The sequence below is a fragment of the Onychomys torridus genome, chromosome 3, assembly GCF_903995425.1.
Source record: "Onychomys torridus chromosome 3, mOncTor1.1, whole genome shotgun sequence".
NCBI classification, from domain to species: Eukaryota; Metazoa; Chordata; class Mammalia; order Rodentia; family Cricetidae; genus Onychomys; species Onychomys torridus.
In genome coordinates, this window is record NC_050445.1 from 178,294 (window position 1) to 204,070 (window position 25,777).

General features: G+C 50.0%; 2 protein-coding genes across 2 annotated transcripts; both read left to right on the forward strand.

Annotated features, from left to right (window-relative positions):
- Window positions 1–12,328, forward strand: Znf783 (zinc finger family member 783). The gene is given in 9 exon segments (XM_036180771.1): window positions 1–402; window positions 2,667–2,968; window positions 3,053–3,179; window positions 3,296–3,421; window positions 6,908–7,039; window positions 8,035–8,142; window positions 9,184–10,044; window positions 11,010–11,068; window positions 12,080–12,328. Coding segments are annotated over 7 exon segments (1,656 nt in total). The 5' UTR covers window positions 1–402; window positions 2,667–2,968; window positions 3,053–3,058.
- Window positions 12,176–24,974, forward strand: LOC118579808 (zinc finger protein 282-like). The gene is made up of 5 exons (XM_036181505.1): window positions 12,176–12,466; window positions 15,193–15,546; window positions 18,001–18,127; window positions 22,267–22,374; window positions 23,036–24,974. Exons 1-5 carry the CDS (start codon window positions 12,443–12,445, stop codon window positions 24,121–24,123), a joined length of 1,701 nt encoding a protein of 566 aa, XP_036037398.1. The 5' UTR covers window positions 12,176–12,442; the 3' UTR covers window positions 24,124–24,974.
- The last annotated feature ends 803 nt before the right edge of the window (window positions 24,975–25,777 follow it).

The window sequence follows — 25,777 nt, forward strand, 5'->3', positions numbered from 1 at the left end:
CTCATTCACCCGCGCGTGGGGTTTGCTTGAGGCCAGCTGCCAGGCGAGCAGCGCACCAGTGGGCAGGGTGGGCATCGCAGGCGAGCGGCCGCGGGGTGGAGCGCGCCGGAGGCCGGCCCGGAGCGCCCCCGGGGTGCGGTCCTTCGGACTGCAGGGGGCGCTGTGCGCGCCGGGCCGCGGCCTTCTCCCCGGCTCTGTTAAAGGGCCCGCGGGGCACGTGGCACGGGGCGGTGTGGAGTTTGCGGCCGCCAGGCAGCGGTTCCGACGCTGGGCGCCTCCTGCTCGTCACCGACGCGCAGCCTGTCGGCGGAGAACCACAGCCCGCGCCTGGCCCGACCTGTCGGCGGAGGATCGCACCCCAGCGACGGCGCGGTAGCCATGGCCGAAGCGGCGCACGCCCGGGTAAGCGCCGCGGCCCGGCCTGTGGCCGCCGCCTGCGAGGGTCTCGGCACACCAGTCCCGGAGCGCCACCTCCCTACCCTGGCCCCCACCCAGCCCGCCCGGGGCGCGGAGCCACCGGCCTGGAGGCCACATAGGCCACTGGCCTGCGCCCAGAGGCGGGAGGCCCAAACACCAGGCCCGGTGGGCTGGGCCCTAAGACCTGTTCCCCCATCTCACCCCCGTACCCACGCTAGGCCTGGCGCTCAGGTTCCCCGCGGAGGCCTCGAAGGACCCCCGCAGATAACACAGCCGAGAGCCCCTGTCCATTGTTTGGTCTGAGGCCTTCGGCCCCAGCAGTCAGAGAAGGCCCAGGGTGGCAGGCCCAGGGTGGCCTCCCGGCCACATCCGCAAGGCTGAAGATGCCGAGGGGCAGGTAGATGTTGAGTTTAGGCCTCAGGCCAACACCTTAGAATGTGACCACCATTAAAATACCTAGCAACTCTTCTTTTAAGTAGGAAACCATTTGAACCCTGTTTGCAACAGGTTTCCAAATTTTGTGGCCCTTTTCGTTTGTTTCTTTAAAGATTACTTCAGTGGTTCTCAACTTGTCGGTCACATATCAAATATTTACAATTCATAGCAGTAGCAAAATTACAAAGTAGCAACGAAATAATTTTATGGTTGCAGGTCACCACAGCATAGGAACTGTATTAAAGGGTCAAAGCACTAGGACCCCTGCAAATTTAGCAGGTTTTAAAGGGTAGCTTGGTCATGTTCAGTATGGCCATTCAGAGGACATGCTAGAAGAACTTTTGCCTGTAAAAAAATCTCCCAGTAAGTAGTATCTGTTATTACCAATATGTCTTAGACAAGTTTTTGAAACCTTAGTTTTCTGGAAAGTTTTTGAAAAGAACCTCTTCCTCCCTTTAGTTTTCTGTGTGTCCTTCTGGGTTCCCTGACTGCAAGGAAGAGAACATGGGCTTTATGGGAGTGGGGCTGGAAGGCTTTTCTGTACCTGTCCAGATGACGTCTGTTTGACCATTTCACTTGCTCCTATCCTTCAGCTGTCTTGCAGCGTCTAATATCCAAAAAAAAACTTGCCAACAGGATAGAACTCAACACTACCTATCACATTATTGTAATAACTACAGCTTTCCCCTGGTACACAAGGAATGCTCAAGTCCCTTACATAAAATAATCTAGTGTTTGCATATAACCCACTCATCTCTAGATTTCCAATGCAATGGAAAGGCTAAAAGTTGCATCGTGGAGGAAATAATGATAAGAAAAGTGTGTACGTGTTCAGAACAGATACATGTTTTTTTCTTTCTAAATATTTTTATCTCAGGTTGGGTGAATCTTTAAATGTAGACCTGGCCTGAGGGATGGCTCAGCGGTTAAGAGCACTGGTTGTTCTTCTAAAGGACCCGGGTTCAATTCCTAGAATCCACATGGCAGCTCACAACTGTCTATAATGCACATAAAATAAAGTTTAAAAGAAAAGAAAAGAAAGTCAAATAAAGACATTTTGGGCTGGAGAGATGGCTCAGAGGTTAAGAGCACCGACTGCTCTTCCAGAGGTCCTGAGTTCAATTCCCAGCAACCACATGGTGCTTCACAACCATCTGTAGTGAGATCTGGCACTCTCTTCTGTGTAAATAATAATAATAATAATAATAATAATAATAATAATAATAATAATAATAATAAATAAAAATGCAGACCTGCAGGAACATGGGAAGAAATGCCTTTTTTTTTAAAGACAGTGTTGGGTTGGGGATTTAGCTCAGTGGTAGAGCTCTTGCCTAGCAAGTGCAAGGCCCTGGGTTCAATCCTCAGCTCCACAAAAAAAAAAGACAAAAAAAAAAAGACAGTGTTATACCGTTATGCAGTCCTGGCTGGTCTGGAACTTGCCATGTAGACCAGACCAGGCTGGCCTTGAGCTCACAGAGATCCACCTGCCTTTGGCTCCCAGGTGCTGGGATTAAAGACATGTGCCAATATACCTGGCTGGTCTCAACTCTTTAGTCTAGGCTAGCCTGGAACTGTTCTGTTCAGGCTGTCCTTGAACCTGAGGCGATCTCCCTGCCTCAGTTTGTAAATGCTGGGATTATAGGTATGTGCCACCATGCCTAGTTTACAATGTGGCTATTTTGATTATATGATTCTCTTGTCCCTTGAGCAGATTTCTCAGAGGGACAAGCAGATGTGTAATAAGAGACCTCCCACCCCTTCTTCTTCACCCCAGCCAGATGCAGAGAAGAGCTCATACCTCTACTCCACAGAGATCACACTGTGGACTGTGGTGGCAGCCATTCAGGCCTTGGAGAAGAAAGTGGATTCTTGCCTGGCCCGTTTGTTGACTCTGGAAGGACGTGCAGGGACAGCTGAGAAGAAGCTGGCTGACTTTGAGAGGACAGCTGTGGAGCTCAGCAGCCAGCTGGAGGGCAAGTGGGCCGTGCTGGGGACCCTGCTGCAGGGGTATGGGCTGCTGCAGCGGCGGCTGGAGAATGTGGAGAACCTGCTGCACAACCAGAACTTCTTGGTCTTGCGGCTTCCCCCTGGCAGCAAGGGCGAGGTCCCCAAGGTATCCTTTGGATAACCTGAGGTGGGGAGCCTGAGGACCCATGCCTGTAAATGTGTGGGTGAACAAGTGTGACACTGGTTTCAGGTGCCTATGACCTTTGATGATGTGGCTGTGTATTTCTCTGAACTGGAGTGGGCCAAGCTGGAGGACTGGCAGAAGGAGCTTTACAAGCAGGTGATGAGGAACAACTACGAGACGCTGGTCTCCCTGGGTAAGGCTGCAGAGGATACCTGGGCTTCTGTCTGAGGATAGCTTCCTGCAGTGTTTGCCTTGGCTATAGGCAGCTAGCCCCAGACATTTCCCCATGCCCTCCCATTCTGTATGCAGATTATGCCATCTCCAAACCAGACATCCTCATGCAGATAGAGAGGGGAGAAGAGCCTTGTCCTGCGGACCCTTGGGGTCAGACAGGGAGTGAGGAGGAGGCAGCATGTCCAACGAAACCAAATGCTGGTAAGTATTGGCACATATTGGGATGTGCTGGGGCACCGTGAGCTACACACTCCCTTCCTGGATAGAGTGGACCACCTTTGAGCTGGAAAGGGAGCACAAGCCCTTCACCCAGAATGCACTGCTCTTTATCTGAGGCTGCTCTGAGCAGGAGTAAGCAGAAGACTTCTTAGAGTGCTAAGGATTCTGCCTCTGCATAGGAGGCACCAGCACAGAGGGGATGGCGAATACAGATGAAGGATGTAATAGGCATCTCCTAAGCGGGCTGATGGTCAGTTATGGTAAAGCATGGTGGCACCACCACTGCACTGTGGCAGCCTCAGTGGTGTCCACATCCACCTGGCATCATTGTTGCTCAGTTGGCCGTTATCGGGAAACCACTGCTGCTGTTGTACTTCTCTGGGATGGCCCTTTGGGGACAAGGCTGGGGTTGTTCCTCCATAGCCAGTGTGCTATAAGCCACAAAAAATATATAAAGTGGGATTTCAGTTGACTGTGACAAAGCTAATACCTGGAAGAAGCCAAGGGCCTTCCAGAGGTCAAGCTGAGGCTAAGGGAGCCTTGGTGATATTTGGCTTTTGATTATCAGCCATTTCCTGCTATGAGTTTCTCATGTGCTGTTGTAGCTTTTCCATCATTGATTGGGCACCTTTTCCCCTCTAAGGGAATATTTAGATAACTTTCTGTGCTGACAGCTGTGCACAGCCAGAACCCCAGTTCAAGCCTCCCTGTAATTATCCTCATTGGCAGCATCCCACCAGGTCCATCCCTGGAGGGATGAAGGTACCTTTTCAGAGATACCTCTGTATGCTCTAAGAACAGACTTAAGCATTCAAGGCCAAACAAAACAACACCTGTCTCTTAGGTCAGAAGGATAGCTTTATTTCTTGTGTAATTTATTTAGGGTGAGACCCTCCTTCCTTCCTTACAGCTTTACCAATAGATTCCTAACCTAACCACTGAGCACATAAATTCCCTTTTGTTGTTGTTGTTGTTTATTCAGAGCTGAGGACCGAACCCAGGGCCTTACACTTGCTAGGCAAGCACTCTACCACTGAGCTAAATCCCCAACCCCTAAATTCCCTTCTTGACATACTAACTGATCATTAGCGCTCTATTGACCTCCTCCTTTACCACTCCCCTTTTGGATTGTAAAAGAAAGCCTGGTGGTCACTGCCTGAGGAAAATTCTTACCTGCCATTATGACCCTATAAGAATTTAAGCCTGGGCCTAGAGGTGGTTGCGCATGCCTTTAATCTATAGTTGTGGATTTCTCATCCAAATGCTGTTCATCCCAGCTGTCCTCAGCACAGGTGGGTCCATGGTGGGAACCTTTGGCTGATTTCATCAGCAGACCATCAGCTCTTTAACCATCAACCTTTTGTTCATAGTCTATTTCTTTTTCTTAATCGTTTGGGTTTTTGTTGTTGTAGCTTTTTGGTCCTGAAAGACAGGAGAGGAGAGAGGAAGTATGAAGGATATATCTCACTTGGTAGAGTGTTTTACCTAGCATACAGGAGGCCCCGGTTTGATGCCTAGCACCAGAAAAACCGGTTATGGTGGTACATGCCTATAATCCCACCACTATGCATGTAGATGCTGGAGGGTCAGAAGTTTAATGTCATCCTTAGCCACAGAGTGAGTTCAAGATCACCCTGGAATATGTGTGAGACCCCATCTCAAAAAACAAACACAGAAGGGCAGTTGAGATAGCTCAACAGTGGTGAGAGGTCCTCACCACTGTGGTGAAAGGTGTTCACTGTGTATGAACCTGATAATATAAGCTTTATCCTCCAGAACCCACAGAGGAAGAAAACCAACTTCTGAAGGTTACTTTCTGACCTACATACCCCATCTGTCTGTCTGTCTGTCTTTCTCTGTTTCTCTCTCTTTCGTACATACCTTTCTCTAGTAATTTTTTTTAAAGAGGGAAATAAGGTTGGGCATGATGTGATCCAGCAGTCAGGAGGCAGAGGGAGATGTATCTCTATGAGTTCAAAGCCAGACCAGTCTACATGTTGAATTCCAGGCCAGCCAGAGTTTTTGGTTTTTCAAGACAGGGTTTCTCTGTGTAGTTTTAGTACCTGTCCTAGATCTTGCTCTGTAGACCAGGCTGGCCTTGAACTCACAGAGATCCACCTGCTTCTGCCTCCCAAGTGCTGGGATTAAAGGCATGCGCCACCACCGCCTGGCGAGACCCTGTCTTAAAAAAAAACAAAACAAAATAAAGGCAAGAGGAAAGAAAACCAAAACTGCCCTTCCCCCAGCTCTGTTTGGTGTGGGAGAGGCTGCTTAATCACATTTTGGGGGCCTCCATTCAACAACCACAGCCACAACCAGGCTGTAGGAGCTATTCTGGGAGGCAGGCCACAGCAATACCGTGCATGGATCCGAGGGTATGAAGAAGATAGGCGTGGAGGTGGAGTTGTCTGAAAAGAGCATTTGGGGGGCTGGAGGGATGGCACAGCGGTTAAGAGCACTGGCTGCAGGTTGGGGATTTAGCTCAGTGGTAGAGCACTTACAAGGCCCTGGGTTCGATCCTCAGCTCCAAAAAAAAAAAAAAAAAAGTACTGGCTTTTCTTCCTGAGGACCTGGGTTCAATTCTCGGCACTGACATGGCAGCTCACAACCATCTGTAACTCCAGTTCCAGGGCATCTGGCATCCTGACACAGACATATGTGCAGGTAAAACACCAACGCACTAAACAAACAAGTAAATCTTTTTAAAAAGAGTACTTAAGGAAATCAGAGCTCCAAAGATGACATCTTCAGTGTGTCTTTTCTGCTGTGCCAATGGGCTCCTGGCATTACAAAAGATAGCTTGAAGCAGGAAGGCAGCAGCCACCCTGATGTCTGGTGGACATCCTTTTTCCTCCTTTCCTTTAATAGCCAGGTTTTTTTTTATGTTTATGTATATTTATTTTACTTTTGTGTATAGATGTTTTGCCTGCCTGTATGTATGCACACCCTGTGCATGCTGGCCCACAGAGTCCAGAAGAGGACATTTGACTCATGGTACTAAAGTTTCAGCCTATTGTCAGCCACCTTGCGAGTGAACAGTCAGGCTCTTGACCCAGCTGTCATGTCCTGTCTCACACTCTCAGTTGAATTACATGTTGTGCAGAGTCCTTGTGGACAAAGAGGCTTTAGACATAGCTTATCATGGTGGCACACACTTTTAATCCCAGCAGAGAGAGGCAGAGGCAGGTGGATCTCTCAAGTTCGAGGTCAGCCTGGTCTACATAGTTAGTCCCAGGACAGCCAGGGCTATGTAGAAAAGCCCTTTCTTAAACAACAACAACAAAACAGAGGCTTTACCCAAGAATCAAGCTTTAGGGGTAATGGGCATGGCCACTGTATCTTCACATCCTATCTTTGGTTTGAAAGCCCAGGATCCCAAGGCTCTACATTTATGTGACCCCAGAGTCACTGGCCACCTGCCTAGGAGACCTTGGTATTGTTCTCAGTGATGTTGGTTTGTGTTTCTAGGAATCCCTCTGAGTCCAGAGCATGCCCCCAATCCAGCCAGCCCTGCCCAGGAGAAGCCAAAAGAAAGGCAAGCACCTGAGCAGCAGCAGCAGCAAGAGGAAGCAAGAGCTACTCCACCTGAGCCAGACTCTGGTGAGTGAGGACAGCTGGGCGGCAGCACTGGTGACCACAGCATAGGAAACAGGCCAAACACTGAACTGTGCTGCACTCGCTCTTGGTGTCCGCAGCATAGGAAACAGGCCAAGCATTGAACTGTGCTGCACACGCTCTTGGTGTCCACAGCATAGGAAACAGGCCAAACACTGAACTGTGCTGCACACGCTCTTGGGAGGTGGGCCTCTACTATGGGCCTCTTCGATGGTAGGCTTAGTCTCTTCAGTACTCAGGTGTCTGAAGAGCATCTGGACACACCTGTCTGGCTGGAGCAATGAGAGGAGTGTGGATGGGGCCTGCTGGAGCTTTAACAGCGGCTCTTTCAACGTGGCGCTCTGTGTCCACACGCCTCCAGTGGTGCTGGGTGGGCATGCTGCAGGTTCTCAGTCTTGTGAAAACCTGCTGAGATCTCTGACTTTCCACTTCTTCAGGCCTGTCTATAGCAGCTCCTGCTGGTCCTTTCCTGAGACTGACTCAGGGCACTGAGCCTCGGCACTCAGCTCTGCTTCCTTCTCTTCCCCTGTCCTTCTTTCTGGACGCTGGCCTCACTCCACGTCCAGTCGCCGTCCTTCTAGTGCTTTCCCTGCATTCCCCATCGCACGCGACTCTCCCTGCTCTGTGTTCCTCCCAGCCAGTCTGTAAGCTCAAGCTGTATGCATGGAGTTTGTGAGGTGGGACCTCGGGCAGGAGGTAGTGTCCCTGCCCATCACAGATCTGGACTCTGTCCTGGGGCCTTCCAAACCTTCTGTGATTGAGGCTGATGAAGGTGACATGCGGAGGGTCAGGTTGTGAGCCTGGGCTGCAAGGGATTGGGGATGTGGCCTTCATAGCTCTGTTCCGATCTCAGATGGAGGCCTGAAGATCTCCTCTTCCTGGCAGGCCCTTAAGCGTGTCCAGGGCCTGCTGGGGAAATGGTCACATCTCCTGTGATACTTGTGTTGGGAATGGCGCTCATCCGATTCTCCTTCTTACAGGAATTCCAGCAAACATGAGCACTTTATCAGCTAAACAGGAGGGAGAATTTACAGAGGGAGAATTGCCACCCTCCCCTCCTGCAGACAGCCTGCCTTCTGTGGGGCCAGGTGAGTGAAAGGAGAAGACGTTATGGCTGTGGCAGAGTCTCAGAGAAGCTCAGGGGGCCTTTGGGGAGTAGCCCTCAGCCTGTGGTTAGCTGGCCTTAGTGGAAAGACTGCTTGAGGACATGCTGCATGTCTCAGGCTGTGGTCTGCCAGTGAGAGAGGGCTGTTCCTGTGGTCTGCTTCAGTCGCACAGTAGCCTGTGCGGTGGCCTACCTGGATCCATAGCCTGTGGCATCTCAAACTTTGCGTGTTGACCTTCACCTGAAGTCCATGGTTTTCCGGTAGGGCTCAATGACCAGACCCTGTGTTCTCTGCGCCCGGGACAGCTGTCGTCCCTTCAGCCTCTGCTTTCACGGCTCTGTCCTTGCGTCTGTGCTGTCTCAGCTCCGCCCTTGCGCCGTCTCAGGCTGATAGGATTTGTTTGGGACGAGTGACAGACAGGCAGTCACCCCCTCCCTAGGCCACAGAGGCTTTTTTTTTTTTTTTTTGAGATGGGATGTATATAGCTTGCTGACTGTGTAGCAAGGCTTGTCTTAAATTTGTGGCAATTCTCCCATCTCAGCCTCCTGGGTGCTGGGATTACAGCCACAGGTGACCCACAAGGCCTCTTAATCATGGTCTGGAAGCTGTTGAGGCCCATGGGCCCCTTGTCCTTCTCTGATTGTAACTATTATCTTCACAACACTTAGGGTCTTGGGAGTACCATTGCCATGGCTGGAGTGTCTCCCCACTGTGGTCTCACCCGTCTGTCCCCCAGAGTCAAATCCTGAACTCCACAGAGTTCCTGGCTCCTCTTGGCTTCTGCAACTTCGCCCTTCTCTGCTCTTCTTAGCTGTCTTCTAGGAATGAGCATAAGGCAGCAAACCAAGTTGAATAATCCATGAGGCTGTGCCTGCCCCATGGTGTCTAAATAGGACCCTGCTCTGCTCTGCTGGCACTCACAGACACTGGGGAAGGGAGGAGAGGCCTGAGCCTGGCACAAAACCTGGATCAAATGGAGGGGGGGAAGGGTCCTCTGGGAACCAGTGATGATTCCTTTACCAGGTGGTGGTGTGGTGACCATCAAGACAGAAGTCCAGTCTGAGGATGAACCTGAGCATCACCTTCTGGAGTCCCCGAGCCAGTCCATGTATAGAGTCCACAGAAGGCCCAGGAACAAGACTAGAGGCCCTAGACGGCATCGTGCCCAGGAAGTGCCTAGGGTATGGAATAGGGAACCCCGGGCAGTAGAGGCTACTGCAGAGCCACCCCGTATCCTTCCTCGACAACGGGAGCGGGCATTCCCATGTCCTGACTGTGGGCAGAGCTTCCGCTTGAAGATTAATCTGACAATCCATCAGCGGACCCATGTAGAGGAGGAGGAACGCAGGGAGGCTTGGGGTGGCTTGCCTGTTGGGTCAAGCCACCCCACACTGGAACCAGGGGAGGTGGTGGTATCTGGCCCTGTCATCAGCTGGCTACCTGAGGAGCCCGTGAGCCACCATTCCCTGGCAAACAATGCTTTCACGGGACAAAGGTCAACAGCTAAGGTTTACCACTGTAGTGAATGTCTGCACTCTTTCCAACAACGGAAGACCTTGATACTGCACCAGCGTCAGCACACGGGCAGCAGGCAAGGCTGGCCTGCCTGTCCCTACTGTGGCAAGGCCTTCCGCAGGCCCTCTGACCTCTTTCGTCACCAGCGCATCCACACTGGCGAGCGTCCCTATCAGTGCCCCAAGTGTGGCCGGACCTTCAACAGGAACCACCACCTGACTGTCCACATGCAGACCCACTCCTGAGGCCAGCCTGTCCTGCATTTCCTCATGCCTTCTGGCCACCAGGAGAGCCCAGCTCTGCATCGTCCCAGCCCTGAAGAGGAACCTGAACAGAGGAGCCTGCCGTGGTACCCTCTGGCTCTCCTGGGTACCGTGGCAGGATCCGTGCTCTCTCAGGGCCTTTTCCTTGTGCCTGACCTGACACTGGTCCCTTGTTCTGGGACAGTTTTGGAGAGTCTTGTTGGTTTTGTTTTCCATTCAACTTCCATGAAAGAAGTCACCCTTTCGGTGACTGTGTAGATGTGTGACTGGGTGCCTCTATCTCCTAATCCTCTCTTTTGGACATTCCTGGCTGGTGAAAGATTCCTTAAGATTTAAGATGGGGCCTTTGGCTGGTACTGTAGTCCGTAGGAACAAAGATTTTTGGCTCTTCCAGAATGGGACAAGAGAGGCCTCAGGGGGGAAAGGTTTAAATGGATAAAAATCTGCAGTCTATCTGAGAAAAAAAAGCAGTTCACAGATGGCTAAGGGAAGGAACCAGCAATCTGCATTAAAAATTTTTATTATTATTATTATTTTTTACTTTGTAACATTGAGATTTTTCTTGGAGACCCCACGCTGCTGAGGGGCAGGAATTCTCTGCTACCTCCTCCATGCGGTGCTGACAGGGTGGGGGACCCGCTTAGTTAGACCTGTTTTGGTGAGGCCGGCTTGGCTGCTGTACTGAAGGCAGAGTGCCAGGTGTTTTGCATACCTAGAGTGACTCACAGTCTTCCCTGCCTTTCCCTCAGGAGGTCATCCTGTCCATTACTACTTTTACAAGGAGTTGTGAGGAAATGCAAGCTAGGAATGGATCGCTTCCCGCTGGTCTCAGGGTTGACAGTGTGGTTGACCCATGTGACAGACCTGCAGAAATGCCTGTAGGGGATTGTAGCGCCTGCCCAGGCAGCCCTTGCCTGGGGGACTCCGGGAATCCTTCAGTTCCTTGTCTAACAATGAAAACAGCCCCAGGATGTCACCTTAGAGCTGTCTGTGCCAAAAGACACCCTGGACAAGTGCGTCTGGTTTGCCCTTTTAAGTCTGGGTCTGTTGATCTTGTGTCCTTTTCCCCAGACTCCTTCGGGAAGGTCCTTTCTATTTTGCCAAGTGGCAGTTTCTTCAGGTTCTGGAAAGTAAGACTTTCCAGCTGAGCTGGCACTTTAGGGGCCCTTCAAAAGCACAAGCTGAAGACCAGGAGTTTGAGGTGACAGTGTCAGAGAGTCTGGAGGGTGGCTGGGCCTCTCTGCCACTCCACACTGGATGCTGCCCAGACTGCCTGGTGGGTCCCAGATCTTATAGTTTGCTCTTGTTTGGTGCACAGACACCTGGGCACGTCCAGGAGGGCTCCCAGGTACCTTCATCTGACTGTGCTAGTTCTTGATGTCCTTCAGACCCTTGCCTTTCAAAAGTCCTGAACAGATGAGGCAGAGGGTAGTACTGCCATCATTCCTGGGGCAGGGATGAGTAAGCAAGCCTGTGACAGACAGTTCAACCATGGTTCTGAATCCCACTTGCCTGCTCACCCAACTGCTGCCTAAGCCCCTGAAGCAAGACAACAGCTGTTGGTAAATGTCAGACAAGATATACACAGTCTATCTGTCTCAAGCATAATCCTCAGCTGTAAGAGCTCACTGCTGCTATTCTGGAGGTGCAGCTTTCTAGGCCCCTTTCTAATGCTAAATGCTCCCTGAAAATAAATATTCTATATTTGAAGCACAAATTCAAGTGCTAGGAGTGGGGAAACTGGTGCTTTGTAGCTCTGGACTAGAGTGATTTTCCAGCCTCTGCCTCCAGAATGCTAGGATTTATTTGCCTGCGCCATCATGCCCAACTAGGCTTACTGCGTCTGTCCGGGAATTCAGTGGGACACGTTAATGAATGTTTTGAGTTTAAAATGAACGAAGGCTGCTTACTGCAGGGGCCCAGCGATGGAGTCCAGATAGGGTCCCAGACTCTTCTGTCTCCCTCGTTTTTTAAAACAAAGAAATGGTTGGGCCATATGACTCTAAGAACTGTGAAGGTGGAAATCTTGGCCTAATCGGTGCTCTATAAACACGCTGAAATAAGCAACTCCGTGCTTGTGGCCTTGTTTGTACTGGGTAGTCTGAGCTAGTGACCTCAGTGGTTTGTTTGGCTCTACACAGGTGGAGTTCATAGGCGAAAAGGAGACACCTGGCGCTCACACCTGCCGGGTGGAGACAACGCGCCAGCGATTGCTATGGGTGCTTCGGCCCGCCAATGAGGCCTGGGCTCTGTGCAGCCAGGAGGCGGGACCTCCAGGGCTAGCCAATGGGGAGCCTGCTTGCAGCGGGTGGAGCCTGCCATCCAGCCGCGGGAGCCGTGGAGGAGCAGCTGAGACGCCGCCGGCTCACGGCTCTGCACTCTGTCCCTAGGCTATTCGTCCTAGACGGCCGGCCATCCGAGTCTGGTGCGTGTGGGCCAGGAAGGGCCGTCTGTAGGGAAGATCGCAGCGGCGACTCTGGGACAAGGCAGGATCACGCGCAGCCATGACCGAGGCGGCCGCTGCTCCGGTAAGGGCGGCCCGCACCGACCATGTGGGGGATGCGAAAAGGTTTCCGAATTAGCCAGGAGGACATCTTACACCTCCTGAAATTGGGTAGAGCTCAGCTAGGGTCTCGAGGACTAGGACGCCTATGTCCACATGATAAAGTCCTTGTCTCTTGTCCGAGTTTTGAGCATTCATAATATAAGGCAGTTGAGCTTAACCAGGAAATGTCTGGGCCTGATGCACCGGCTGTGGACGTTTTTACTCCATGTGACTCCTTTTCTGGGATCTCTCCGCCTTCCCCTCGCAATTATTAGCTATCTCAGATCTATTCCTGAGCTAAGGCCCCTCCAGCTAGTCCTCTTGGTCCTGGGAACCGTAATCTTGTCCCTGCCTACGGGGTTCCCATGGCCTTTCAGGCCTTAATTGGATTCCATTCAGGGTGGATGCATACATCCTCGCCTGCTATTTCCCAATAGCCCACGGGAAGACTTTGCTACTGCAGCTGGTAGGCGTGTTTTAGGCTCAGGCATTTCCTATCGTCTTCCAGCTCCTGTGAATGAACTGCTGAGATACTGTCTCTGATGGATGGTAGAGGTCATTGCTAGCAATAGCTTTGCAGTGACTTCAGAGACAGTTCTGGTGCCAGATTTGTGGCAAGGGTCACAGAGAAACGAAGACATTTGATCCTTATCTGTGAAGACTGCCTCCCAGCCCTATTTTGTTGTATGGGTCGATGGTCAGACCTCAGGATGGTGTCATGGTGCCGTGAAAGAAGGAAGGAAAGGATCGGTGTGTCGGTGACAAGTAGTATCTAATTGTGTGGGGCACTTTTTGTATCTTTTATGGAAGCTGTCTAAGGGAAAGTTTAGTGTCACAAAAATTGATTAATTGCAGCCTTTGGTTTATAATATATAAAACATTCTGGTCAATGGTCTGGAACCTTCATGTTTATTAGTAATGCAGTGTAAGGTAGTGTGATACACCCCACCTGTGGTTTATTTCATCCTTCACTGCCTAAGAGATAGGAAAGTCATGGTGACCTTGTAATTGAGAAAACAGCCTTAGGAGAATAGTGTGTCTTTGCCTCAAACTGCACAGAGTTTAGTTCTGGAAGAGGCCTGGCCCCACAGAGGAGCTCCTTGCTCTTTGTCTTATTATTCATGATACATTGTCCCCCTCCTTTTGACAGGGTGTTCTTCGGGATATTTCCTTTTGACTAAGATGCTGGCTTTCAGCTTTCTCTGACCCTGCTTATTGGCAGCTAAGATCTAGCCTTCCAGTGTAGAAGGAAGCTTCAGGGGCTGGTTGATGAGGTGCCTCAGTCACAGAAACCTCGTGTTCAACTTAACACAAGCTGGAGTCCACTGAGAGGAGGGAACCTCCACTGAGAAAATGCCTCCATAATATCAGACTGTAGACAAGCTTGTAGGGCATTTTTTAAAACTAGTGTCTGGTGTAGTAAGGCCCAGCCCATTGTGGGTGGGCCACATCTGGGCTGGTGGTCCTGAGTTCTGTAGGAAAGCAGGCTGAGAAAACCATGAGGAACAAGCCCCTAAACAGCACTCCTCCATGGCCTCTGCATCAGCTCCTGCCTCCAGGCTCCCGCCCTGTTTGAGTTCCTGCCCTGACTTCCTTCAGTGATACAGTGATGTGAAAGTGTAAGCCAAACAAACCATTTCCTCATCAAGTTGTTTTTGGTCATGGTGTTTCATTGCAGCAATAGAAACCCTGACTAAGACACCTAGTGTCTTGGGCAGGTTGGGAATTCATACCGCATTAGATGTGGCCCTTAAAGATCACTGAGGTCAGAACAGCAGGGCCTCACTTTAGGGGAAGCTACTGTAAGAGGAGATATGGGTGCTGGGCATGGTGGCGCACGCCTTTAATCCCAGCACTTGGGAGGCAGAGGTGGATCTCTGAGTTTGAGGCCATCCTGGTCTACTGAGTGAGTTCCAGGACAGCCAAGGATATACTGAGAAACCCTGTGTGTGTGTGTGGGTGGGGGGGGTGAGATTGCCATTGGGTATGCAGGTTTTGTGACCTTCCTTTGGGCTGTGTTCCCAGAGGAAGAAAGGGTGATTAAGTAACTCATAGAACTGATATAAGTAGAAAAGCAATGTGGTTGGGGTTTTCTTTGGGCCACCGACCAGCTCCCAAATAAAAACATGGAGACTTATTAATTACGAAAGCTTGGCCTTAGCTTAGACTTGTCCTAGCTCTTAACTTAATTTAACCTGTTTCTATTCACTTATGTTTTGATTTGAGGCTTTTTACCTTTCTTTCATTTTGTATGTCCTACTTTCCTGCTTCCTTCATGTCTGTCTGTCTGGCCCCTGGTGTCTCTGTGTCTCTCTTCTTCTCCCTGAGCCAAAATTCCTCCTCTAATTCCTTGCCTGGAAGTGCCACCAATACCTCCTCCCTTGCTATTGGCCATCCAGCTTTTTATTAGAGCAATTAGGTGCTTTAGGCAGGCAAGGTAAAATAGCAACCCATCTTTACATAGTTAAACAAATATTCCTCAACAGAGCAAGAGTAAATCCAGTATACATTTGAATGCTCACTATTTGGGAATTGCAATGGAAATTATTCTTGCCATGAAGGTTCTGTGGGGTCTAGTGTCTTTTGTTTTTGACTGGGATCTAGCCCGTGAGGAATCTGAACCCATTCCAGAGGATCCTGATCTTACTGTATTTGAGAACAGATCTTGGCCTCCTGGAAGCTAACCCATCTCCTTGTCTCTGGTCACAGGACTGGCATGTGGGGACTGACCTCCAACAACAGGTCCAGATTCAGTCTGCGGAGATCTCCCTTTTAGCCATCCTGGCTGCTGTTCAGGCAGTGGAGAAGAAAACAGAATCCCAGGCTGTCCATCTTCAAAGCCTAGAAATACGAACAGGATCGGCTGAGAAGAGGCTGGCCGACTTTGAGAAGACAGCCATGGAGCTCAGCAGCCAGCTGGAGGGCAAGTGGGCCGTGCTGGGGACCCTGCTGCAGGAGTATGGGCTGCTCCAGCGACGGCTGGAGAACCTGGAAAGTCAGATGCAAAACCGGAACTCCTGGATCCTGAGGCTGCCCCCTAGCAGCAAAGATGAAGCCCCCAAGGTATTCATAGAGTGTGAAGGGAAGCCTCCAATCTAGTCACAGTAGACCTTAAAGAGCTTTTAAAAAATGTCAGAAAGAGAAGGTGACATTGGAAAGGAGTCTGCTTAGGTAGTAGAGTGAGTTGTTGGGAAGGATATGTTTGGGCAGTAACAGTTGTCTTATTGCAGAATGACCCCCTCCGTCCCCGCTTCTTTTAATTGAAAAGAATTGTTTTCTTTTTTATTAATTAATTTGTTTTTCTATTATCAGCTTGATACAGTATAAATTCTTATCCCAATAATGAAATGTTTGATTGAGGCTTGCCCAGTAATTGAGTAAAACCAAAAGTTGTTATAAGCCACAGTCATCCTAGGGTCCCCCCTGCTATGTAGCCTCCCTGGTTCTGTGGGTTGCAGTCTGATTGTTCTTTCTTTATATCTAGAATCCACTTATGAGTGAGTACATACCATGTTTGTCCTTCGGAGTTTGGGTTACCTCACTCAGGATGATATTTTCTAGTTCCATCCATTTGCCTGCAAATTTCATGCTGTCATTGTTTTTCTCTGCTGAGTAGTACTCCATTGTGTATACGTACCACATTTTCTTAATCCATTCTTCAGTTGACAGGCATCTAGGTTGTTTCCAGGTTCTGGCTATTACAAATAGTGCTGCTATGAACATAGTTGAGCATGTATCTTTGTGGTATGATTGAGCATTCCTTGGGTATATGCCCAAGAGTGGTATGACGGGATCTTGACCTTAAAGAGCTTTTAAAAATGTCAGAAAGAGAATGTGACATTGGAAAGGAGTCTGCTTAGGCAGTAGATTGAGTTGTTGGGAAGGATATGTTGGGCAGCAACAGTTGTCTTATTGCAGAATGACTCCCCCCCCCCCCCCCCCCCGTTTTTTAATTGAATTGTTTTCAATTGGTGGTATACACCTTTAATCCCAACACTTGGGAGGCAGGGGCAGGTGGATCTCAGAGTTTGAGGCCAGGACTACAGAGTGCCAGGACAGCCAGGGCTACATAGAGAAACCTTGTCTTGAAAATCCAAAAAAGAAAAAAAAAAAAAAAAAAAAGAAAAAAATTGTTGCTGGGTGGTGGTGGTGGTGGTGGTGGTGGTGGTGGTGGTGGTGGTGGTGCACGCCTTTAATTCCAGTGCTTGGGAGGCAAAGGCAGGTGAATTTCTGAGTTCGAGGCCAGCCTGGTCTACAAAGTGAGTTCCAGGACAGCCTCCAAAAGCTACACAGAGAAACCCTGTCTTGAAAAACCAAAAATAAATAAATAAAGAAAGAAAGAAAAAAATTGTTTTCATACAATATATTTTGATCATGTTTTGCCCTCTCCCAGTTCCTCCCAGATCCTTCCTATGTCCCCACCCACCCAACCTTACCTTCCTTTTGTCTCTTTAAAGAATGACAACAGCAACAACAGAGGTGGCGCATGCCTGTAATCCCAGCACTGGGAGGCAGAGCCAGGCGATCTCTGTGAGTTCAAGGCCAGCCTGGGCTACAGAGTGAGCTTCTCCAAAGCTACACAGAGAACCCATGTCTCGAAAGACAAAAAAAAAAAGGAAAAAGGAAAAAAAACCCACAAAAATAAAAAAGATACCAAAATATACCAGCAAAAGACTAATAAGACAAAAACATGTCCAAATAAAGCAAAATTAAACAAAGTCTGTAAAAAATCCCATTGAGTTTTGTTTTATGTTGGCCAACTCCTCGTGGACATGGGGCCTGCCATGAAGCGTGGTTAATATACCCAGTGAGACTCCACTGGAAAAACTGCTTTTTCCTTTGCCATCAGCTATCAATTTTGGATAGCTTCTTAGTTAGGGGTGGGACTTTCATCTGCCTTGAACCTGTGCAGGTCATGTGTACACGCCAGTCCCCATGAGTTCACACGCGCATCAGTCTTGCTGTGTCTGGAGGACACTTTTTTCTTGGAGTCGTCCATCACCTCTGGCTCTTACCATCCTCCTTCCTCCTCATCCACATAGATCCCTGAGGGGAGGGTGGTGAAGACACCCCATTTAGGACTGGTGCTCTGAAGTCTCTCACTGTGCACATTGTCCAGTGCGGGTCTCGGTTAGTTCCCACCTACTGCAGGAGGAAGCTTCTCTGATGAGGGCTGAGTGAGGCCCCGATTTGAGTCTCAGCCTGGTGTGGCCATGGGGGGTCTTTGGTAGAAAGTGTTTGAGTGTGGGCAGCTGACCCAAAGGAATGGAGATGGGCTAGAAGGGAAGGCCCAGAATGACTTTCTGAGAGTGAGGACTAGATCAAGTCGAGGAAATCTACAGAAAGCATCTCCGTTCAGCTTCCAACAGAAGATGCAGGTGTGCACAGGAAGAGCTGGGGGGACACTTTCTATGGACATGTGGTGGGCAGAAGCTAGCATTTGGCCAATGGTGCCCACAATTTCGGAGCTCTTTCTGGCTGTTCTCTAAAGGGCTGTGGGGATTTGTATTCCTCCAGGTTTCTATGACTACTGAAGAGGTAGCTGGGTGTTTCCCCGAGCAACAGGAAGGCAGCCCGGAAGATTGGCAGAAGGAGCTCTGCAAGCACGGAACAAAGGACAGCCGTGAGGTGCTGGGTGCTCTGGGTAAGAGACATCCCCAAGGGCTTCCAAGTGTGTTCTCATCCTTTTCCTCAGGGTGTTGAGACTCTTGGACCTGAGAGCCAGAGTAGACCGGGCCTCTGTCTTAGAAGCTGGTAGAAGGTATTCCCATCTTTAGAACTAAGTGCTTCTATTTTGTGTGTATAGGTGGCTTGGCCTGCATGTGTGTCTGTGTATCATATGCATGTCTGGTGTCTGCAGAGGCCAGAAGAGGGCATGGAATCCCCAGAACTGGAGTTATAGATGGTTGTAAGCTGCCATGTAATTGAACCTGGGTCCTTTGGAACCTCTGGAAGAGCATTCAGTGCTCTTAACCACTAAGCCATCTGTCCAGCCCCATGGGCATGCTTTGTAAAGGGATCTAAGATCTAAGAATTGAGGGCTAGCAGTAAACAGTAGGCCCTCTAGCCAAGTGTGCAGGAGTTTTATGTGAGACTTGATCTAGAATTTGGTAGCTACATCCCCAGCTCTTGCACCATCCTGGAGCTTGCAGAAAGGTTAAATCTCTTGTCCAAGGCTTCAGTGGAGACGCACAGATTAGACTCTGCTCCCCACTGTCCAGCTCCTCCCAGTTCATTTCTGTGGAGTGGAGGTGTCCCTGCTTTTGTCCTCTAGGACTTAGCTTGTAACTCTACCTATTCCTGTTCCACCGCTGAATTCTGACACCAGTCCAGGAGCTGTGGAAAAGGGTCAAGGGTGAGGCAGACAGAGAGTTTACCACCTCCACCAGGCTTCTGATGCCCTGCCTACTCCATGGCCCAGCTCTTCACCTCGCTTCCACCAGGGTGTGCTCGCATCATGGAAGGAGCCGAGTCTTAGTGTGACGTTTCCCTTCCACACCGCCCGGCACACTCGAGGGTGAAAATGAATGAGTACTGGGTCGGAATGAGAGCTCAGCTTCCATTCTCTCTCAGCTAATAGCACAAGTTGGAATGCAGATTGCAAAGCTGTTTGCTTTCCAGAGATGGAACCTTGTGAATGCTAAGGGAAGCTAAGGGACCCCTATAACCAGCTTCTCAAACCCTGAGGTATCCAAATCACTTGAACATGTTGAAACTGTAGGCCTATGCTTACTGATTGAAGATCCTCAGAAATTTGGCAGGAAGGGCTGCCTTTGGAAACGTCTAGAAAATAAAGTTTGCACCAAATGACAGTGGAGTGACTGGTAAGACAGCAAAGACTATCCAAGGTGAGGCCGTCCTAAGTCCCTAAGGATACCACATTCCAGAGCATGCCAAAGCTCCAGAGGGAAGTTCTGGGCACCTCCAGGGACATACCAGCCAAGCCTAGCCTGTCCTGCATCTGCTTCCTGACCACACCTACCATGGGGCCCCGGATCCCCTCATTGTACCACAGGAAGGGGAAGCGGGGTCCTCAGAGAACCAACAAGTGCCATCACCCACTAAGTAAGCTCTCCTGGCCCTCCATCTCCCCAGCACTACTGGCTGATTTCTGTGTCCTGGCACTCTACCTTCTCTGTGGTCTCCTCCTTACCCTGCAGGGACCCCAAAACACTTTCAACCTCAGTGCCAGTTGCCTACTACTCAGTGTGCTCTTCCTTAATTTACCCACCCAAAGAGACTCCTCCAAATGAGGACTTTCCTGCTCAAATATAGTGAAAATCTAAAAACAAGGAACAGGGCTTGAGAGAGAGTTCTTACAGAGAACCTGGGTTTGGTTCCCAGCTCCTGCCACTGACTCTTAACTCTTTCTAGGGGATCTAACATCACATGTGTTCAGTGCCCCCACAGGTACGTACAGACAAGCAGGTGTACACACACCCCAACATGGAATGGTACCTTGGCTAATCTTTGGGTTCTGAGCAAACAGGGAATCAATTCCCTTTCAGTAGAGTGCTCCCTTCTTCTCCTATTGCTTCTTCCATTTGAACTAAGGGTTTCTTTATCTTTCAAAAAGCCAGGTGGGTCACACCCATAATCCCAATACTCCAAAGGCTGAGGTAGGAAGCACAGGTTCAAGGCTAGCCGGAGCTACCCAGTAACTTCCAGGCCAGCCTAAGTTACGGTAAGATCCTGTCAGATACGGAAAAAAGGCAGGAGCTATAACTCAGGGGAGGGGGCCCACTAGCCTCTAGCCTTTGATGATTATGCAAGTGCATTTCTCACATAAGTATGTTTGTTCAGCAGTGCAGAGGTCAAGCATTTCTTTCTCTGGATACGGTCTTGCTATGTAGCCCTGGCTGGCCTTGAACTTGTAGCTGCCATTCGACCTTCGCCTTCTAAGACCTGGGATTACAGTTGTGCACCATCAGGCCCAAATTAAAAGGCTTCTCATGAGCTGGAGAGGTGACTCTAAAGCTAAGAGTGCGTGCTGCCATCCAAAGGTTCTGACTCTGACTCCAGCACCCATGTCAGACCCCCACGTCAGGTGTCTGTGAGCTGCTGGTAGCCCCAGCTCCAGGGGATCTGACACCGTCTGTCCTTGAGCACACTGCACTCATGTGCACAGATAACATACATGCATCATGACAATATTTTTTTTAAAAGCTTCTCTTTATTAACCACTTCCCCATCCCAATCCCCTCCAGCATAGGTGTACGTACTCCGAGACCTCACAGTGTGCGCGTGTGAGTCAGAAGATAGCTTGTGGGAACCACTTTTCTCCCATCACATGGGTTCTAGGATTCAACTCAGGTCATCAGACTTGGTAGCAAGTCTTTTCCCCAGGTGACACATTATTGTTGACTTCTTTTCCCAAGGCTTGAAGTACTACCAGTTAAAATTATGGAAGCAGCCTGTGTAGGGGAGGTGGGTACATGTGGCTGGGCAGCCTTTATTTATCAGGAGGGAGCATGGATGACATGCTGTGGTATGGATGTGGAGCTTAGAGATGGGCACAGACTAGTGAGGTCACTTGGCCCTTGAAGGACACCTACCCTAGGGTACTGTGTTACATAGGCTGCCAGACAGAGACTGATAAAACCCATACCCAAATACTGCAGTAACAGCTTAGACAAGATGGTTTCCCACTCCTGACAGGCTTGTTTGGCAGCTCAGGTGTCACAGACCCAAGTGTCTTTCAGCCTGACACTCTGCCTTTCCTAGGGAATAGCTTTGCCCCTGCAGTTCAAGGTGACCATTAGGAAGCAAGTAGAGCTGGTCGTGGTGGTCAGCACCCAGGAGGCAGAAACAGGTAGAACTTTGTGAGTTAGAGGCCAGCCTTCTCTACACAGTGAGATCTTGTCTCAACAAAAAAGAAAAAAGAAAAGAAAAAAAGCTCGGGCTGGAGAGATGGCTCAGAGGTTAAGAGCACTGACTGCTCTTCCGGAGGTCCTGAGTTCAATTCCCAGCACCCACATGGTGGCTTACAACCATCTGTAATGAGATCTGGTGTCCTCTTCTGTCATGCAGGCACAACGCTGTATATATAATAAATCTTTAAAGAAGAAAAAGTTAGTAGGAGCCAGGTGCAGTGCCGCACACCTTTAGTCCCAGCCTGGTCTTCAAAGCCAGAGCCATGTAAGAGAAACCCTGTTTTGAAAAACAACAAAAAGCCAGAAGAAGGGAAAGGATTGCCTTTTCTCTTAGTACAATACACTTATTTCCAATTTAATAAGCAAAGTTAGTGCTTATGCACTATAAATATTAATCCACTTAAGTCTCTTGTAGGTTTGTGTCTTTTCATACACATAGATGAAAAACTAAGCCACAGAGAGGCTAGGTAAATTATCAGGTCAAGTAGCTAGAAAAGTCTGAGCCCTATACATCCTGTTGGTTATCTGCTTGAAGAAGTATTCTAGAAGCATGGTCTGTATTCTGGAGGGATCTGAAGGCCCAGCCAAACTCCAGCTGTTCTTTCCTATAGAAAGTGGGGTGGTAAAGATAAAGGCTGTTGGCCCTTGGTCATAGACTACCACTGGTCATTCAGAAGCCATGAGCCCCTGATTTCCTGACTTAGTCTTATCAGAAATCCCAGTACTGATTTGCGCTGCCTTTGCTGGGCTCTGTTAGTCTTATCAGAAATCTCAGTACTGATTTGCTCTGCCTTTGCTGGGCTCTATGGTTCTGTTGGGAGTACACTGTGGTCATGGGTCCTGGACAGAGTCTATCACAGGAAAGAGGCCACGATCTCTGATGTCCTCGGGTTTCTTCTCTTTTCCTTAGAAACAGGCCAGCTGGAGTCTGTCCCAAGTGTTCTTCCCTGGATCAAGCAGGAAGAGGAGGCATATGAGAAGAGCCTCCGGGAGACAAGCAGTGCATACCTGTGCTCAGGTGAGGCCCAGGGGCAGGCTGCTTATCTGGGCCTCTGAACACCTGGGGTGGGGGGGTTCTGTATTCATGTCTGGAAGTGGCAGCGAGCAAGTATCCTGTGTTATCCTGTTTGCTGTGGACACTTGTCCCACAGTAGCCTGGCTTGCTTTAGGAACTATGCTGGCATTGTGCTAGGTGGGCACTGTAAGCACTGAGAAAGACAACCACAGATTAACAGTACAGATTAAGAGGAGGAAACCATGTCTGAGGCAGAGAGCCCTTTGAGAACGATAAAAAATTGTGGACAGTGTCCTCAGAAGACACGTACACTTAGAATGCATTTACATGTGAAGGCCTTCTGTAATCAGGGTGTGGTGGGTAGGCTATCTCTTTCATGGTCTTGGTGGCACCAATCAGTCTGTCAGGGAGCTGGTCTGGGGAGACTGTTGAAGCCACAGCTTAGCTGCAAGGGCATTTGGATGACATGTAGGTGGTACAGACTAGGCCTCTGGCAGCTGGCAAGAAGCAAGTGGGAAATAGGTAGGTTAGGGCCAGAGTGAAGGCCTTCAGTGACAGGCTCATGTGAGCCTCAGGCCTTCCATACCACAGAGCAGGAGGGATCAGGTGCCTCGCCCCAGAGCCTGTGGCAGAGATGACTCATTGCTCTGTCTTCTCCCACCAGAAACTTGGCTAGCTAACAAGAAAAGGACCCTGGAAGAAGAGTCTGTGGTACCAGAGTCAGCCTGGGCAGCTGATGGAAGACCCAGCAAGGAGGACTTCGAGAGGGGAACCTGTGGGGATCTGCTCCCTGTTTCCAGAGAGAGAGAGGTTGCCTCCCTCCCCCGAGGCTCTCAGAGTCAGCCTGTGCCAGCTACTGAGGGCCCTGAGAATGGCCAGAACTTCAATGTGAAAGAGCCCAGCACTCAGCATGATCACCCACACCATGGCTCTCAGTCCTTTGCCAGTCTCCAGTGCCCCCAGAGTGCCACACAGCAGGTCACTCTCACCAGGAGCCGCCGTGCGCCCACAGCCCAGCGTGCCTACACCTGCATCCAGTGTGGCAAGAGCTTCGTCCACCAGTCAACGCTCACCACGCACTACCGCACACACACCGGGGAGAAGCCTTACAAATGTGCTGAGTGTGAGAAGCGGTTTGGCCGCCTGTCCACACTGCTGGAGCACCAGCGCACCCACACCGGAGAGCGGCCCTTCCCGTGTGCACAGTGTGGCCGTCGTTTCGGGCGCCTGTCCACACTGGTGGAACATCGGCGCACACACACGGGCGAGAAACCGTTTCCGTGCACTCAGTGTGACAAGCGTTTCACACGCTTGGCCAACTTGACAGTGCACCAGAGTGTGCACTCCGGGGAGCATGCTTTCCAGTGCACCCAGTGTGGCTCATGCTTCACGCACAAGCCTAGTTTCCTACGGCATCTACGCGGCCACTCTCAGGAGAAGCGCTTTACCTGTGGCCAGTGTGGCAAGAGCTTCACCTGTCGCTCCTGGCTGGTGCGCCACCAGGGCAGTCATGCCCGCTCAGCATCCTCTACTTCCGTGGCTTGTGAGAATAGCTCACCAAGCCATGAGTCACTGGCAGGTCTCCTTAAAGGCGCAGCTAGGGGCAAGTTTTCCAGTGACTCTTCTGGCTCACCCAGATCCAAGGACACTAAGGCATATGGCAGAGGTCAGCAGCTCAGTGACCAGGGTCAAGAAGGCCTGGTGGGGTCTCTGCGTAGTTGTCTCTCTGTGAAGATGGAGAATGCAGGGTAGCACCCAGAGAGTTCCCTAATGAGGCCGCACAGAGCTGCTGGGTCCCTTGAATCCAAGCTGCCTCCTACGGGCGCTTCTTGGGTCAGATGTGTGGTGCCTGCCACCTGCTGGGCCTCCTGGGGAAGGTTGTCTCCCTTGGACTGCAGCTGCTAAGTGCCCTGAGATTCTTGCTGCAGGGAAGGCTCCAGCATCAGAAAAGGTTGCAGAAACAGGTGAAGGGAAGAGTGAAACCCGAGTGTCCACCAGCAGAGTCCCCGAGATCCTGGAAGCTCCGTGGCCATCTCAGCAGTTTAGCGGCAATGAGCTTTTCACCATCAAAGGGGGTTGGCCAGTTAGGAATGCTGCAGTTTTGAAAAGTTTCTCAGCTCAACTCAAACCAGTTTCCAAGATTAACCTAGGACAGGGCTGGGGGTGTGACTCAACAGAGTGTCCATCTAGCATGCATGGGTGGAGCCATGGTTAGATCCCCAGCACCAAATTAAGCTGGCCATGATGGCACATACTTGTGAACCTAGCATTCCTATTGATGCAGGAGGATCAGAAGTTCAAGGTCTGTTTGGCTACTTGTGTCCCTGTTTAAAGAAACAATGTCTCCGTTAGGAGTTGTCAGATGCCCTGTGTCTCACCAATGGCCCCATATTTGTAGAATAACCGCATGTGTGTTCCCAAGGACTCCCACTGGAGGGGCTGGGTCTCAGTGTCGTTTTCCCCACTTTGGAGGAATGTGGGAAAACAGACCTGGACTGCTTGCTCTGCCCACTGCAGGGCTTTGTCTGCATCTGGAGGTGATTTTTGCTGAAGATCTGAGATTTCCCATATTCACTTAAAACCTGTAAATAAAAGTATTTATGAAGAACTATAAACTCCCCTTCTTGCCCTGATGACTCTGCTAAAATTGGTTCTTGTTTTGCAGATTTGGGTAATAGTGGCGTTATTTTTAACTGTGTGTCCATGTTGAAAGAAAAAGTGATGGGAAGCACTGTGGAGGCAGGCTGACTTTTTCCTGGAGGGCACTGTGTCTGGCCATAGGAAGCTCAACTGCCTACAACTGGAGCCCTCTTCAAGGGACACATATATACATGGAGCATGTGCTCACGTAGACAAGTGCACATCAATATAGAAGCTTAAGAAAGCAAGCATTATCTGTGGAAGGGGTGGTATGTTTCCATTAGGGGGCACCATTAACTTTCATTAATCCTGAGGTCTGTTGATTTTTAAAATACCTTTTCTACTTATCTAAACAAAGAAAGCTGTTGCCCTGTCCTTACGACTTACCAATGCAAGGTAAGTACATCCCAACTGTAGCCATGTTTTCAATATGAGCAAAAGTGTCAGGCTCTCCTGGGTAGATCCTGACCAGCAAATGTCCCCCATCCCCAGGTGCTGGTGGCAATTTGTATTCCTCCCCTGTTACTTTGTACCAAATGTAAGCCCTTACATACCCCCCCCCACACACACACTCAGAGCATGGACCCCAGTGGCATTATTTCACAACTCCTGTAGTAGCCGAGCATGGTGGTGCGTGCCTTTAGTCGCAGCACTGAGGCAGAGGCAGGTGGATCTCTGTGTTCAAGGCCAGCCTGGTCTACAAAGTGAGTTCCAGAACAGCTAGAGCTGTTACAGAGAAACCCTATCTTGAAAAGCAAGCAACAAC